This window comes from Coturnix japonica, chromosome 20 (assembly GCF_001577835.2).
Source record: "Coturnix japonica isolate 7356 chromosome 20, Coturnix japonica 2.1, whole genome shotgun sequence".
Lineage (NCBI taxonomy): Eukaryota > Metazoa > Chordata > Aves > Galliformes > Phasianidae > Coturnix > Coturnix japonica.
The window spans coordinates 3,268,560-3,283,936 of NC_029535.1; the positions used below are offsets into that span (position 1 = coordinate 3,268,560).

At 48.3% G+C, this 15,377-nt stretch overlaps 3 protein-coding genes across 4 annotated transcripts in view; all 3 read left to right on the plus strand.

Moving 5' to 3' along the window:
* The window catches only part of PPP1R16B (protein phosphatase 1 regulatory subunit 16B), a 44,010-nt gene extending 38,703 nt beyond the window's left edge, over positions 1-5,307 (plus strand). The window contains exon 11 of one of the 2 annotated variants that reach the window (XM_015881405.2): positions 511-4,687. In XM_015881405.2, coding sequence (XP_015736891.1) covers positions 511-1,032 — 522 coding nt within the window. In that variant the 3' untranslated portion in view covers positions 1,033-4,687. Of the gene's footprint in view, positions 1-510 lie in introns of both variants that reach the window. The other variant, XM_015881406.2, reaches the window with a different exon arrangement.
* A 495-nt stretch (positions 5,308-5,802) lies between these two features.
* Positions 5,803-11,575, plus strand: LOC107322877 (protein FAM83D-B-like). The gene is made up of 4 exons (XM_015881407.2): positions 5,803-6,367; positions 8,294-8,461; positions 9,326-9,450; positions 9,580-11,575. The coding sequence occupies exons 1-4, from the start codon at positions 5,927-5,929 to the stop codon at positions 10,457-10,459; spliced, it is 1,614 nt and encodes a 537-aa protein (XP_015736893.1). The 5' UTR covers positions 5,803-5,926; the 3' UTR covers positions 10,460-11,575.
* A 74-nt stretch (positions 11,576-11,649) lies between these two features.
* On the plus strand, positions 11,650-15,284 carry LOC107322878 (protein FAM83D-B-like). The gene is made up of 4 exons (XM_015881408.2): positions 11,650-12,250; positions 12,910-13,077; positions 13,392-13,516; positions 13,754-15,284. The coding sequence occupies exons 1-4, from the start codon at positions 11,810-11,812 to the stop codon at positions 14,142-14,144; spliced, it is 1,125 nt and encodes a 374-aa protein (XP_015736894.1). The 5' UTR covers positions 11,650-11,809; the 3' UTR covers positions 14,145-15,284.
* The last annotated feature ends 93 nt before the right edge of the window (positions 15,285-15,377 follow it).

Sequence of the window (15,377 nt, forward strand, 5' to 3'; positions counted from 1 at the left end):
ATTTACAGTGGCATGGGGAGGTCTGAGATATGTACCCAGCTGCAGTGAACAGGAACACCCACAGCTCCATCAGTGCTTAAAGCCCCATCCCCTGGCCTTGGGTGTTTCCAGGGATGGGGGCACCCACCAACTCTGAGCAACCTGTGCCAGTGCTTCACTATCCTCATAAGAAACTTTTCCTTATAACCCAGCTAAATCTCCCCTCTTTACATTTGAAAGCATTTCTCCTTATCCTGTTACAGCAGAACCCTGCTGAAGAGTCTGTCCCCTTGCTTACAGCACTTAGATATGAAAGGCCAGGATCAGACCTCTCCAGAGCTGCCTTTTCATTTCCGTGTTCCTGGCTGGGGCTCCTGGCACTTTAGAGTTGGTGGGTGAATTCAGTGCTTTTGCTGCAATACCTCTGGATGAAAGAGTGAGTGTGAGCTGGTTTAGGAAGTTGTCACATGGATGACCTGTGTGATGGAGAACAGGGGGCAGATGCTCTTCTTTAATGTCTTCTTGTTGCAGAATTCACTGCTGGAGAGCTCTTCCCTCTTTCCGGAGTTAGCAAACAAAAGCACCCAGTGTGACTCTGAAATCCCCCTCCAGAATGGACTCATGGCCTCCGCCAGCACTTACCCATACACCTTCTCCAATGGGGATGTGTGGAGCATGCACGCCGACCCTGATGGTAACCCAGGCCACGTGCTGCCTTACGGCAGCCCCGCACTCCCCGACACGCAGCAGTTCTGGGGTGCCTACAAGGAGCAGGGCCACCAGACACTCTCTGAACTGAAGCGGCAGCGGGCTGCAGCCAAGCTCCTCAACCACCCCTTCCTCAGCACTCACTTTAGCAGCAGTGTTGGGGGAGTCGCCGAGAACGGGGGCGAGGCCAAGTCGCACCTAATCGCATCCAGGACTTCTCCCTACAGCTCCAATGGGACCTCGGTGTATTACACAGTGTCCAGTGGGGAGCCGCCCCTCTTGAAATTCAAAGCTCCCATGGAGGAAATGGAAGAGAAGGTGCATGGGTGCTGCAGGATTTCCTAGTTCCACCTGTGACTCGCCTCGGAAGAAACGAGAAGGGAGTGGGCTGGTAGGATCTATCACTGCAGCCAGGTTGTTTGCATTCCAAGGGGAGAGTCTGGTTATGGACGTCCTGACTGAGGCAGTCTCCTTCATCTTGAACTGTACTTTACCCTGCTAGTTACTTCCATTGAAGTCAAGTGAGTAATGCAGGCGGAGCAAGGCTCTCAGGAGAGGAAGGGATACGCATCAATATGATATATAAAACAAATAAAGATACCTACATCTTTCTCCCTGGGGAAGAAGGTATGGTGCACTGTCTCTCCCCAATCTTGGGAAGTCATGAGAGGGCTTGGAAAGAAGAAGTGATCTGAATTAAAATCTTTGCATCTGAGCCTCTTGCTGCAAGCCACCAAACTTCCTGAGGGTAACAGTTCAGACCTGAATTCTCACTCCTGGTGATGCACGCTTCCTGGAGGGGGGAGGTCAGCCTGATGGGAGGTTTGCAAGAGGACAGAGCTGTTTTCCATGCATCTGGATCCTGCAGCTCCAGGGGCTGAGCAACAAGCAAGTGTAGATACTACGTGTAGATACCGCACTTGCTGTAGGAAGTTTGCGAGGTGTTGTCTCCTTGCAGTGACAGCTCAACATCAGGAACTGCGCCCTGTCTGGGTCCTGTTCTGCTCATCGAAACTCACGCTGCAGACTGCATCAGGTGTAATGCAGAACTCTTCCTGGAGCAGGCCTCGCTCAGCAGGCTTTACAACTGACGTTGCAATAAGGGGCCCTGGCAATAGAATTTTCCTGCAATAAAATACTGACAAAGGTCTATATTGGGATAAGTAATTTAAAACACTTATTTGTACTATTTAGACTTCAATTTGTTTAAAACTGAAAAGGACTTTTGCTGATCTCACTTTCCTATTGATTGTTTGTTTACTCTGTATGCTCAGCACAGGTTCTTGGGGCGGTGTGCTTTGTGTTCTGACCTTTCGGGACATCCAGAACCACGGGGCTCGGGAGGGGCGAAGTGGAAGGGCTTGTCTACACTAATCCAGAAAAGCCTGAAAGCATTTCTAATCTCTGTAGGTGTTACCTTGTGTTAACCTGAAGTCTTAGGCTGATGAGTAACTTAAATCATTGCTTTGGTAGTTGAACATTGCAGCAGGAAAGGAGACTTCTTTGCTTTTATTTCCAGCTTCTGTGCTGAAGTCATCAGCATCCATCAGAACAAGGCTTGAGTGTCTGGGTCTCTGTAAGCCAGCAGAGGATTGAATCCTGCTTGCAGTGATGCTGTTGTGCTTCAGCCAAGCAGCAGAAAATGCAGCTTCTATCCATCCGCCTTTTAGCTGCAGCTGGTAGACGTCAGTGTAACATTCCTCCCCTTCTCAGCTTTAGGAACAAACTGGGAAATCGCAGCGGTTGATCTGATTTTATTTTACTTTATTTTATTTTGAAACTTTCATTCAGTTAAAGGCAAAGTGGTTCTTTGTATGTTTCAAACAGAGAAGTTGGGCTTTCTCTTAACATAGCACTGGGCAGCTTGCACTGCTGAGCTCCTCCATGACTGGAACACAACAGTACAAGACCAGAAAATACTTCTTGTGTTTAACTTCAAGGGAAATTAAAAGCCACTCTCTGGTAGAAAGAGGGTAATTTGGCAACTAAACAGACTATACAGCATCCAAGTGTTGTTAACAGTGAGTCTTCTGATCACCTAGAGAAAATCCATCTGAAATGATACCAAGTGTAGCTGCGTGTCACTGTGTGGGGGAAGATGTTCTTCCAGGTGCCTCTGCTCTCGCTTGGTGCTGGGGGTCCTCCTCACATCCATCCCCCTGAGAACTCTGGGCTCAGTGTACAGATCTTTGGTGCTGCTACTCACTAGGTGCAAAATACATGGTGCAAATTCAGCCCAGCCGATGCCTTCCTTCACTGTTGGACCATTCTCCTTCTCAGAGCAGTTTTGTACCATCAAGTGTATCGAATCCTCTGTAACTCCATATAAGTGAAAAGGAGGCCCTTGAATGCAACAGTGCAAAGTAGTTTGAGGTTTGCTTTCACTGAGAGCTGCTGATAGATTAAAGCTGTAGGAAGCCAGTCCATTTTAGGCCAATAGATTTTAGTTAATTGCTGTCTCGTTCTGCTTATATGTGAAGCCCCAGGAATTCTTAATTCTAGCTGTGATCTTGAGCAAAGCAGCAATTGATTTACTGTCAGGGGAAAGATGCTACAGGTTCTAGGTTATTCATCATTCCCTTAATTGGTCTTTGTGTTGTAACTGTAAAATTGGCCATAATAAACTCTTCCAGCATTACCACTTCAAGGTAACGTGCTCACTGAAGTCTGGCTGGATGGAATCAATTCTCATTTAGATGGCACAGTCAGTAATCGATACGTGCTCCAGGATTTGTTTCTTAGCCACGTCTTTATCTCCTTCTGGCTTTGGGCTGAAGTTGCATCAGGGTAGGACTTGGGAGGACTGTGGAACAGTGACCTGAGGTAGATATGCACCTTTGTGTCGGTGACATTCTGGATGTAATGGTCAGTGCCCGCAGAGCACTTGCAAATAAGCTCAGGGAAGGCTGACAGTTGTGCCTGCAGAGCTGCTGGTTGTAGGTCTGGGATGAGTGATTCTGTATTAACGGGTACTCAGCCTGCTTCTGGCAGCGTGTTTTGTAGAGGCCGACTTTGGGGGGGGATTCATGAACACATAGAAGTTCTTAGGTGTGCATTGTAGGAGCTTACCCCGAGGAGCAGGGCTCTTAATTGTGAAACTTAGCAGTGTTGTAACAGTAGTGCTTTCTATATCTGTGTGTTTGAGTAAAGGCTATCATAGTGGAAAGGTCCAAAGCACATTGCAGAAGCACCTTGGCTAATTCACTAGATCTTTGTTCTGCTAAAAAGCCATGGAAACTATGAATTGTGTTGATTGGCATATCAAGCACTTGGCTTATTAGAGGAAGATTTAGGCTTTTACACTACAATCAGTGACTCTGGGTTCAATAATGCTCTACATACAGATTCGAGGTCAGATCAGAGTCACGCTTCAACAGCATTAGCCTAAGGTTGTAGTGGTTCATGAAGGCCACACAGAGATCTGAGCAGTGCAGTGCTAGCCTGCTGTAGGCAGAGCTGCACATAGGAATGACCTCCCTGCTTACAGAGTCTTCCTTGCTTTCTGCATCAAAAGACTTGCCTTAGCTGCAAAAAATAAAGCGTCTCTCAAAATAGCATCCCTGCTTTACTGAGCTCAGCTGAGGAAGTCCCAGCAATGAAATGTCAAGAAAAGGGCTTAAGCACCACTGCTGGGATCTGTGTGACTTCAGACCTGGATCTGTGCTTGGTGTACCCTTTGATGTGATTTTAGCTCAGTGTCACTTCTGTGGTGCTCTGGAATCCTACAACCTTCTGTTCTGCCAAGAAGGGACTCCAGCTGGTGTGGTGCTGTAGCAGGTGTGGTTGGGCACCCAGAGGCTGAGCATCTCCTGGTAGGGAAGGAGCAGTGTGTGGCGGGGCAGCAGCAATAAGGAATCAGTGCAATCTGTGACGGAGGCAGTGAATTCTCTGGTGTACTGAGAAAGGTCTTATTTCACAGGGTTGCAGATGAAAGCACTTATGATCTCCCAGCTGGCTTTACAACATCCATTCAGTGTGCTTTTAGTTTAATCTTGCACCTCTGGTTACCCAAATCTTGCACACTGAAGCACAGCCGGCACTACCTGAAATGAATAACTGAGAAAGCAACAGCAGTGTTCTGTGCTGAGCTGTGGACTAACTGTTGTGCATCTTGCTGGAAGGTGTCCTCCCTGTGTCTGTGGGTATTTCTGTGCCTTATACTTGCTAAAATTACTCTGTTGTTGGTCTCTAAAATGCTTTTGCAAGGCAAAACAGTTCAGAGCGTGCCAGGTGTTGAAGGTTTTGTGTGTTCATTTCTCCCATGTTCACTGTTTATAACACACAGAATGGAAAGGATCAGGATAATTGAATAAATCTTTTTGACCTCTTTCAGTATAGCAGCTCTAACTAAGCAGAGTCCAACACGTGCTCAGAGTGCTGTTAATATCCAGAGTTCTGTTTTCTTTATGGCCATACATCAGAACTGGTTGTTCTTCGGCTGTGTTCATCCTGCCCACACAGGCACTAGGCTGCAGTCCCCACTGGGTATCACTGGGCTATTCAGGCAACGTCTGACCCAGAACATGGCGCTGTATTCCAGCTGTGGTAGAGGAGCCAACGCTGAAGGAGCGTGTTCTGACCTCACCAACACACTGACCTCCACCAGGACAGAGATACGGGTTACACAGCAGTGCAAAAGCCGCACAGGGCAATAACCCTCACCCCATCCACCCACTGCAGAGTGTGCAGGCCCAACCCCACCAGGTGTATCTTATGTGAGGAAAAATAACGTTAAGGACTGTATATTGTATTAGCAGCTTTGTGTATAAAAATGGCATTTTGGCAATCAGAGTCTAATATATTTAAAACTTTTTTTTTTTTTAATGGATATTTGATATTGTACGGAACTGACTTTGTTGTTACTGTAAGTATGAAGAGGTGGTTTCTTAACGTATTGAAGCAACGCATAGAATCTTCAATTTTATGTAAAAACTCATGCCAAAAGGGTATGTCTGACAGTATTAGCAATTGACCCGCGTCTTTAATAGAGAGAATGAATTTTTTAATTTAAAAAAAGAATATATATATATATATATTAAATTTCTTTTAATAACACAGAAAACGCTGCTGGTTCTTGTGGGGCTTCTCAGCGGTGAGCTGTGGAGATGGGAGGCGGGGCGGGCCGGGCCGGGCGGCCAATGGCGGCATTGCGCGGCGCCGTTTGGATTCAAAGGCGCTATAGAGGCGCTATAAAGGCGCTGTACCGGCGCTGTATTGGCGCTGCCCGCCCGCCGTGGCCATGGCCAACGCGTCGCAGTGCCTGGAGGAGGGCGCCGGGCAATGGCCGCCGCAGCCGGCCGGGCCGTACAGCGAGGCGCAGCGGCTGGCGCTGGAGGAGCTGGTGGCGGGCGGCCCCGAGGCGCTGCGGGCCTTCCTGCGGCGGGAGCGGCTGCCGCCCTTCCTGTCGGAGCCCGAGGTGCAGGCCATCGCGCGGGGCGCCGTGCCGCCCAACGCGGCCGAGGAGGCGGCGGCCGAGGCGTCGCTGGACGCGTCGTCGCTCACCTACTTCCCCGAGCGCTCGGATGCGGAGCCGCCGGCGCTGGAGCTGGGCTGGCCGGGCTTCGGCAGCGGCGCGTTCCGCGGGCTGACGCGGGTGGAGGCGCACTTCCAGCCGGGCGGCGGGGACAGCCCGTACGGCTGCAAGGAGGCGGTGCGGCGGCAGATCCGATCCGCGCGGCAGGTGGGTGACACACGGGACGGCGGCGGCGAGGGGGGGAAGGCAGGAACGCTCGGGTTTGTGTCATTGTGCCACGGAGATGGAGCTGTGCCATAAAGAGGCAGCACGTGGCTTTGGGCCGATGCAGAGCGCGGTCTGAAAGCCCCGCTGAGCCGTAACTGTTCCCTGGGAGTCGTTAATTGAGCTCATCGCCCAGCAGCAGCTCCTGATCCCGGCCGCAGTCCCATTGGCTCCGCTGAAATTGAAAAGCGCGGCTCCCTGCCGGGCGGGGCAGCCCGGCTCAGTGCTGCCATGTGGCACCGAGGTGAGCGATGAGCATGACACAGGTTTGGCTCAGGGGCTGTTGTGCAGGAAGAGCCGCTCCGAGGGTTCTGTGTGGGGCTCTGGTGAATCATCGCACTGCCCCATAGAACGGCTGTATTTCAATAGAGCTGTTCCTTGTCGTGTTCTTTGCACCACGGCAGCAGCCAGGCACGCTGCTCTCCTCACTGCCTGGGAAGTGCTTTTGTGGGTAAAGAACAGACACCCTGGAAATGATTGACTGATGTGCTGTTTGGTTGTGTCTGCACCCTTAGGGTTAATGTGGGCAGTAGGAAAGCTTCAGGCACTGCTGAGTTCCCTCTCACTTTGAGGGACTAAACTCTGATGAGCAGAGATTGAACCTGAAGGGAAGGCATGGAGCTGGGACAGTGGAGATAGCAGGGAAAGACTCTGCCCCAGAGGGCAGTGGGCATGGCCCTGAGCTGCTGGAGCTCAGGGAGTGTTGGGACATTGCTCTCAGCCATAGGGTTTGGGTTGGGGTGCTGCTGTGTGAAGCTGGGGCTTGGGCTCTGTAATCCTTGAGGATCCCTTCCAGCTTAGGCTGAGGTGGGTGCAATTGCTGCCTTATCTCTGCACCTGGAAGAGCCCAGCACAGAGAAGAGGGTTTTCTCTACCTCCTATAACTACTTTTATTTTGAGCTTTTCTATCCTGTTTAGCTGCTAATACTGCTAATTATTAGAACTCAGATGCTGCTGTTTGAAGGCAGCAGTATTTCCCAAAAAATTTGTGTTCTTACTGTTCAGTTTTAATTTCTTTCCTACCTCATCTCATCGGTATTGCCCTAATTTTCTCCATCTTGCTCTGGCACTTGGAGAAGTGACAGAGTGGAGAAGACCAGAGGCTGTATGTGAGGAGCACAAAAGCATAAACTAACTTATATCTAGAAATGCAGCCTGCCTGTGTTTTATAACTAAGGAATTGCCTGTTTAGGGCCAACCCCCTAAGGACAGGGCTCAGGTGGGAATGCAGAGCTGAGTCTGTTCTTGTGGGAAATGTTTCCTCTGAGCACCAGCAGTGCCACACACACAGCGCTGTGTGCCTGGGCCTTGGTGTACAGCAGGGGGTGTGTGCCAGGTGAGCAGATAGGGGCAGGTAAGTGCAATAGCTCTCGTTGCTCATCTGGCGGGACAACAGTAAGTCACGAAGCCAAACCTTTGTGTCTGCACCCACGCAGCTGTGTGTTCCCAAGTTAAAGGGCTGGAAATCTGGGAAATGGTGTGTGGTGTTGCTCTGAATGGAGAGACTGTTTAGAAATGTAAGAACGCTTTGTCTGTGGCCTGCACTGAATGAAAATCTTTCCATCTTTGGACTTGCTTGTTGGAAAGAACTCCGATGGCGAATCTGCATCTGCTTGTGAGTGGATGGGTGTTTCTTTTTTGTGAAGGTGTTGGATGGAACCCAGAATGTGCTCTTCCCAGGCTCTCATGAGATGCATTCAGTTGGCTGTGTTGCCTTGGTGATTTGTGCAGGGACAGAGCTGCCTTTCTATCATGTGGCCTGAAGAGAAAACAGGGAATGTTTGTAGATGTTCAGCTGTGCAGGAGGCCATGTGAGCCACTTCTGTCCTCTGTAAATTAAAGCCCTTGAACTGCTGCTTCTCTTTACAGGTGATTGCCCTTGTTATGGATTCCTTCACAGATATCGATATCTTCAGTGACCTTCAGAACGCCTACAGCAAGCGCCTGGTCCCTGTCTATATCCTTCTTGATCAGGACTTTCTGCCCTATTTCTTGGAGATGTGCAAAAACTTGGGTGTCTGTCCTGAGAAGGAGAATGTAAGTACTAAATGTGATGGAGTGGAGGTGTTTTGTTTTTCCTTCTGCTTTGGTTTTGTACATCAGAGACACCTCTGTGCAAATCATCAGGTTTCCTTAAAAGTCTGAAGCACTCTGGGTGTTTGGACACTGAAATAAGGAGGTGCTGAAAGTTAAGGCCCACTTTGGTTAGAGACTGTACTGCAAGCATCCAAAAGGGGTGAAATTTCTCACAAACTCATCAAAAACCACACAGAAAAGGCACGCTTACTTTCACACTTTTTGCCTCACATACCTGCATATAGGAATGACAGCCATACTGTGCAGCTCCCCACGTGCTGGGTGGATCCCTGTGATCCCTGCTGGAGAAGTGGCTATTTCCAAGTGTTTAATTTCAGAAGATCTAAGTAGCTTTATTCTATGGCTCAAAGAACTGCTCGCCAAGGCAAATAGCTCTGAGGAAAGCAAACAGGATGCTCAGGGGTGGTGTGGCATTGGGGACATGTTTTATCTTCAGGGTTTGGAGGATGTGACCCAGGTAGCTTACTTGATTCCTCTGAATGTAAGCTGACATTACTGTGTTATATCCTGGCTTATTCTGACCCAAGTGAGGGCTTCTGTTGCTGGGAGGCACCCCAGCTTTGTGGACAGTAATGAGTTAGAGCTCACCATTCTCTCCAGGTTAACTCTCTACAGCCTTTATGGTCTAACAAGGTTAGCACTACAGAACCAGTAGGACTTCAGTTGCAGGTCAGTTTGAGGAAGCTTGTTTTACTCCTGTGTTCCACAGCCAATCTTGTTGCTTTTATATAGAATTAATGATCAAAACGTCTTGGGAGTAAACTGAAATTTGACGCTAGTTTTTTTTCCCTTTTCCTGAAACAGATGTTGAGGGTTCGAACTCTCACTGGGAACATCTATTACACGAGATCAGGTGCCAAAATTATTGGGAAAGTCCATGAAAAATTCATGTTGATTGATGGCATTAGAGTGACAACAGGCTCCTACAGGCAAGTATTGGGATCCATTAGTGCATAATGATGCTTAGTCTTCTAGGTTCTACACTAAGTCTTGCTGTCTGGTACTACGTGTTGCAGTGTGCTGGAATTTAATTGAGAATCTTGGTTTGTTTTCAACAGTTTCACGTGGACTGACGGGAAGCTGAACAGCAGTAACTTGCTGCTATTGTCAGGTCAAGTGGTTGAACACTTTGACCTGCAGTTTCGAATTCTTTATGCCCAGTCAAATCCTATCAATCCTGAATGCCGATCAAGCTGTAGGAACAGTGGTATATTTGATCACCTGGAGAAAAGAATAGAGTCCTCTAAAGAATACACTGTGGAGGGCAATTTGAGGGCAGAATTTGCCAGGTTGTCTAGTACTCCAAAAAAACTGTTAGAAGATCTAGATGTGGCTGAAGATGCTCCTGGAGGCAAACCTTGTAACCTGGGACATCTTCACATGAGTAACGAGTGGCTCAGCGACCCAGAGGTGGGACAAAAGAATGCATCAACTCAGACTGGCTCATGGGAAGCGCAGCCTGCAGTGGCCATGTGTAACGTCGGCATGCAGACCAATGTTTTAACAGAAGAAGCTGACACTCAAACTTCAGTTGCTACAAGAACGACCGGGACTCAGACTACAGTTCTGCTGAAGGCTGCGGTGACACAGACAAGGGAAGATGAGTATGTGGAAACCCCTCTGCTTTCCAGGAAGTTTTCCAAAGAAGAATCTTTTCTACCTGGAAAGTCTTCATCAAATTCTAGTCTGCGATCTCTATCTTCATCATCATCCCAGATGTCTCGCACAAGCTCTACCAGCTCGTTGTCTTCTCTCCGGTCCTTTGAATACCCCAACATTCACAGGGCACAGTACTTCCAAAAACTGCACAAGGAGAGGCAGTTCCACTACTCCACCATTAGATCCAAGCTCAGCCACATGGTGGATATCTTGTCCTGGAGGAGACACGTTCCTGAAAGCTACATGAACCACTACAGGGGAAGGTACAACCTGAAGTAGAGGTGAAACATCAGTGCCAGCCTGCAACAGCCCCCGGGATGTTTCACTCCTCTAGGAGTAAATGACTGTTGCACTGAATACAGAGCATGAAAGCTCTGGTCGCAAAATGCAATCACTTTATATCTGCTGATTCTTCTAATTCCTTTTGGTACTTTTATCCTTCTTAATACACGTGCACATCACTTTCCAGCACTTTGTTTTACACTATGCAATTTAAGCAATGAGGTTTTTCATGTGTACTGTAACCACTTGCATGTGCCCCTTATAAGCATCAGTGGTATAGGTTTACTGTACTTATGGATATTTGACTTAGAAAGTATTTGTTTTGTTTTTAGGATTGCTATGGCTTTAAGTTCTCAGAATGGCAATATCAACATTTATTTCCCCTTCTTAATAATGGCTTTTATTTCCACTACTGTATTTCCTGCTCTGTCTCTATTTTATCCATTAATAATGTGGTTTGGGGAACCTGAGAGCCCCTAGAGCTTCTGAAAATACCTTCAACACTACATGGGCTGTGGGTTAAGTCAACTGGCAGAGACACTGCAGCAGGTGTGTGTGTGTTTGTGCCTGCTGAGGTCTGACCTGTGCTGTTCTTTATTAGACCTGTCTGCCTCTGTGTTGGTGACTAACCAGGCTGAATCCTGCAGTGAAATCAGCTTGGTTAAGATATCTCCTGCTTATTTATGGATGTATCTGTCCAGCAGATGGCACATTTCAGCTGTCAGATTCAATTCCCTAAACAGAAATGACTGGGGAAATACCCAGAGCAGCTGGGCTGTAATGGAAGCATAGATGTGCTCTATCCTATCAGCTGTGGCACTTCCACCTTTACAGTCTCCCTTGGTGAAGGTCTGGCTGCTGCTGTAGGCTGTGTCAGAGCATCTGTCCCTCTCCCCCGCATTGGGGCAGCAGTAAGCAATGCTCAGAGCCTCTCTGAGACGGTTTTGTATTTAAGAGCTGGCATTGGGCGGTGTTTGAATGTGTAAAATGAACTCTGTAACCTCTGCTGTGTGTACTTCTCAACTCAGTTGCACTGTCGGGTTGTTCTGGTACTTGCAGCAGCGATGCACTGTTTACAAATAAATTCACTTTGCCGGGAGGCTTTGGAGCTTTCAAGTCGTCTTTTATTTACATGGCACTGGGCCCCGGGTCGCGGCCCTCAGGGCGCTGTAGCCGCTCAACTCCCGGCTGGTTCCCAGAGAAGCTGCGGGGGCGGCCAATGGCGGCGGTGTGAGGTCGGGAGGCCGGGCGGGAGGCGGGGAGCGGCTGCCCGCTATAGAGGCGTTATAAAGGCGCTATAAAGGCGCTGTACCGGCGCTATATTGGCGCTGCCCGCCCGCCGTGGCCATGGCCAACGCGTCGCAGTGCCTGGAGGAGGGCGCCGGGCAATGGCCGCCGCAGCCGGCCGGGCCGTACAGCGAGGCGCAGCGGCTGGCGCTGGAGGAGCTGGTGGCGGGCGGCCCCGAGGCGCTGCGGGCCTTCCTGCGGCGGGAGCGGCTGCCGCCCTTCCTGTCGGAGCCCGAGGTGCAGGCCATCGCGCGGGGCGCCGTGCCGCCCAACGCGGCCGAGGAGGCGGCGGCCGAGGCGTCGCTGGACGCGTCGTCGCTCACCTACTTCCCCGAGCGCTCGGACGCGGAGCCGCCGGCGCTGGAGCTGGGCTGGCCGGGCTTCGGCAGCGGCGCGTTCCGCGGGCTGACGCGGGTGGAGGCGCACTTCCAGCCGGGCGGCGGGGACAGCCCGTACGGCTGCAAGGAGGCGGTGCGGCGGCAGATCCGATCCGCGCGGCAGGTGGGTGACACACGGGACGGCGGCGGCGAGGGGGGGAAGGCAGGAACGCTCGGGTTTGTGTCATTGTGCCACGGAGATGGAGCTGTGCCATAAACAGCCCCTGTTTTTTGAAGAAGGTAAAGGTGCTCTTGGCTGTAGGCTTCCAAGTGGTGCCCAATGTATCCACACATCCACATCCAGGCAATGGGGCTTTCATAGTCCTTCACTGAAATTCTGAAAGAGAATTGCGCAAGGTATTATACGTTATAAACAGAACAAACAATGCCAGGATGGGGTCAAACAACAGTGGGTTCTGTCCATGATAAGCTCAGGGTGTATTTTTTCCTTATTTAACAACATAAGGATGTGAAAAAGTGATGGCAGCAACAAGTGATGTGCCTTGGTGAACTGTAGCCTGCAATCATCTGTATCAACGTGCTATTCTCATCCAAGGGCTTTAGTCCATTCACAGTTACTGTTCCTTTCTCTTCCCTTGCACGTCTTTCAAATGTTCCTCTGAACAACTAAAGGACATATTGCAGAGGATTGTACCTGTGCAGTCACCAGGAGGGAAAAAAGGGGTGGGCGGATGAGGAGATCTTTCAATTGAAAGTCACATTCCTCCTTTCTCCATTGGGATACTGTGGAAACAGCTTCATGATCTCTGGAACTCATTGCAGATGATCGCCCTGGTTATGGATTCCTTCACAGACACCGATATCTTCACAGACCTCTTGGAAGCTTGTAGCCAACGGCAAGTCAAAGCTTACATCCTGCTGGATCAGTCTTCATTTCCCCACTTCCTGAAAATGTGCAGGGATCTGGGAGTTGATCTGGAGCAGGAGAAGGTGAGTCTTGTGGTATTTATAGGGACAGAAGAGCAGTTGAAGAAAATGAATATCCAGTTTGTAAGAGGATATGTGGAATCGCTCAGGCTTGCTGATTCTGCGATTGCACATTCTGCACCATCAGTGTATGGATCTGCCCCATGTATTTTGTCTTTGTGGGCTAAACCAATACAAAGCTGTTTCTGGCTGGTTAATCCTGTGCTACACAGCAACCTGTGCATCAGTGTTGTTTACTGTCACGTGTTACTTTTTTAGATGTACTTCAATCACTTAACATTGAAATTCATTTATCGCTTTCTGTATCTCTTTAACAGTTGATGAGAGTTCGCAATATCACTGGGAGCACATATTGCACAAGGTCAGGTACCAAAATTGTTGGAAAAGTCCATGAAAAGTTCATGTTAATTGATGGCATTAGAGTGACAACAGGTTCCTACAGGCAAGTGTCGGGGTTTTTTTTCTTTATATGATTTCTTTAAACAGGAAATAGTAGCATTTAAAAACCATTTTCCTTACTAGCACATTGCTTGTAACATATGGCCTTAAAACCATTTTCCTTACTAGCACGTTGCTTGTAATGTTTGGCCTTAAAATGAGGCTATGAGACTTCTCATTCAGTGCTTGGATATCTCTTATTACTTTGAATTAACTTGGAACTTTCTCTTCCTTTTGCCAGTTTTACATGGATGGACGGGAAGCTGAACAGCAGTAACATTTTGATCCTGTCGGGTCCTGCAGTTGCACACTTTGACCAGGAATTTCGGACTCTTTATGCACACTCAAAGCCTGTCAGCCTCAAAGAGTTCTCCAGCAGCAAGAAGGATAAGGTGTTTGATGAACTGGTCAGGATTACAGTGGCTTCTAGAGACTTAACCAGGGAAAACTTTCTGAGAATGGAGTTTTTATATCTTAGAGCATTTGTAGGAAATCTAAAAAGGAAGCGAAACTGGATGCATGCCTCAAGGGAAGCGGTCTATGTGTCCAGTAATGCAATGCATGTTTCTCCACCACTGACTAAGAGGAATGGCTCTTTAGTTATGAGGCCACACTGGATCATAGAGAGATGAATTGCATGTTCACTAAGAGCGAAATGCAAAACCTCGGTCTGTGTCCCGTACTGCCTTACAGTATATCTGTGCCAGCTGCTGGGAAGGCAACCACAAGCTGAGAGAAAGGAATACTGGAATTGTGATTTCAGTTGAACACCTCTGCAATGTCAGTCAGCAGATAGAGTTATGGTATTGTCTGATCTGCAGAAACACAAACAAAAACCTCTGTAATGCCTGAGAAGCCATTATTAACTTCTGGTGCTCTGTCAGTTCTTCATTTTTCAACCTATTTTTGATTGTTGTAATGTAATGGGTTGGCGATGTCTTAGTTCAGTAGCCTCATTTTTTCTATATGTACATTCCTTCAAAAATATATATTGCTTAAGGTTGTAAAGATGGATAGCAGGAGTGCTGTATGGTTCTGAAATCAGTCAAAGCTTCGTTTTGTGTTCCACAAAGAGTTCCATAATCATACAATTACCCAGGTTGGAAAAGATCTTGAAGATCATCAAGTCCAACCAACTGTAGTATCCTAACTCTAACAACCCTCTGCTACATCATATCCCTGAGCACCACATCCAAACGGCTCTTAAACACATCCAGGGATGGTGATTCAACCACCTCCCTGGGGTATAATGCAGAACTGGATGGGAGCTAGAAACCAGATCAGTGCCTGGCTTCTATTAAATATTACATGCTGTTTACATGAAGCTGAGCAGCTGGGCAGAACGGGTTCAGATATATTAACGTTTTTGCTATGACTTCATTTCAAATGACCTTTTTTTGGTTAGCGATAAGAACACTTGGATTGTGACCATCACAATAAACACACTCCAAATGCCTGCAGTTAAGGGGCTTTATGACTAAAAACCTACTAATATCAGTACCAAAGCCTTATCAGACCTTTTCCTTCTGCATTACAGATTTAATGGTTGCTACCGCTGCCTGATCTTACAGGAGAAGCTGAGTAGGCCTGAAATCTATTAAGAAATGGCATTTCTTGCCATTGCATCGTGCCTATGTGCTGATCTGGATACAGCTATAGGTGTCCTTTTCTGCTTACAAACATGCCAATGTAACAGTGTGATCCCTATCTGTAAATGTTCAGTCTAGTTTGACAACGTGAGCTTTTATCCCGATAAAAAGAAATCGAAAAGTCGTGTTTTTTATTCTTATTTTGGACTCCGTTTCCCATAAACGCCCTCAAGGAGGCAGTTTTGTGCCCTTTAAAACACTGCCTGTGTGATCATA

Coding starts and splice junctions, on each gene's coding strand:
- LOC107322877 (XM_015881407.2), top strand. CDS start 5,927: ATGGCCAACGCGTCGCAGTGCCTGGAGGAGGGCGCCGGGCAATGGCCG. Junction 6,368..8,293: donor AGATCCGATCCGCGCGGCAG/GTGGGTGACACA, acceptor TTCTCTTTACAG/GTGATTGCCCTTGTTATGGA. Junction 9,451..9,579: donor GTGACAACAGGCTCCTACAG/GCAAGTATTGGG, acceptor TGTTTTCAACAG/TTTCACGTGGACTGACGGGA.
- LOC107322878 (XM_015881408.2), top strand. CDS start 11,810: ATGGCCAACGCGTCGCAGTGCCTGGAGGAGGGCGCCGGGCAATGGCCG. Junction 13,078..13,391: donor TTGATCTGGAGCAGGAGAAG/GTGAGTCTTGTG, acceptor TCTCTTTAACAG/TTGATGAGAGTTCGCAATAT. Junction 13,517..13,753: donor GTGACAACAGGTTCCTACAG/GCAAGTGTCGGG, acceptor TCCTTTTGCCAG/TTTTACATGGATGGACGGGA.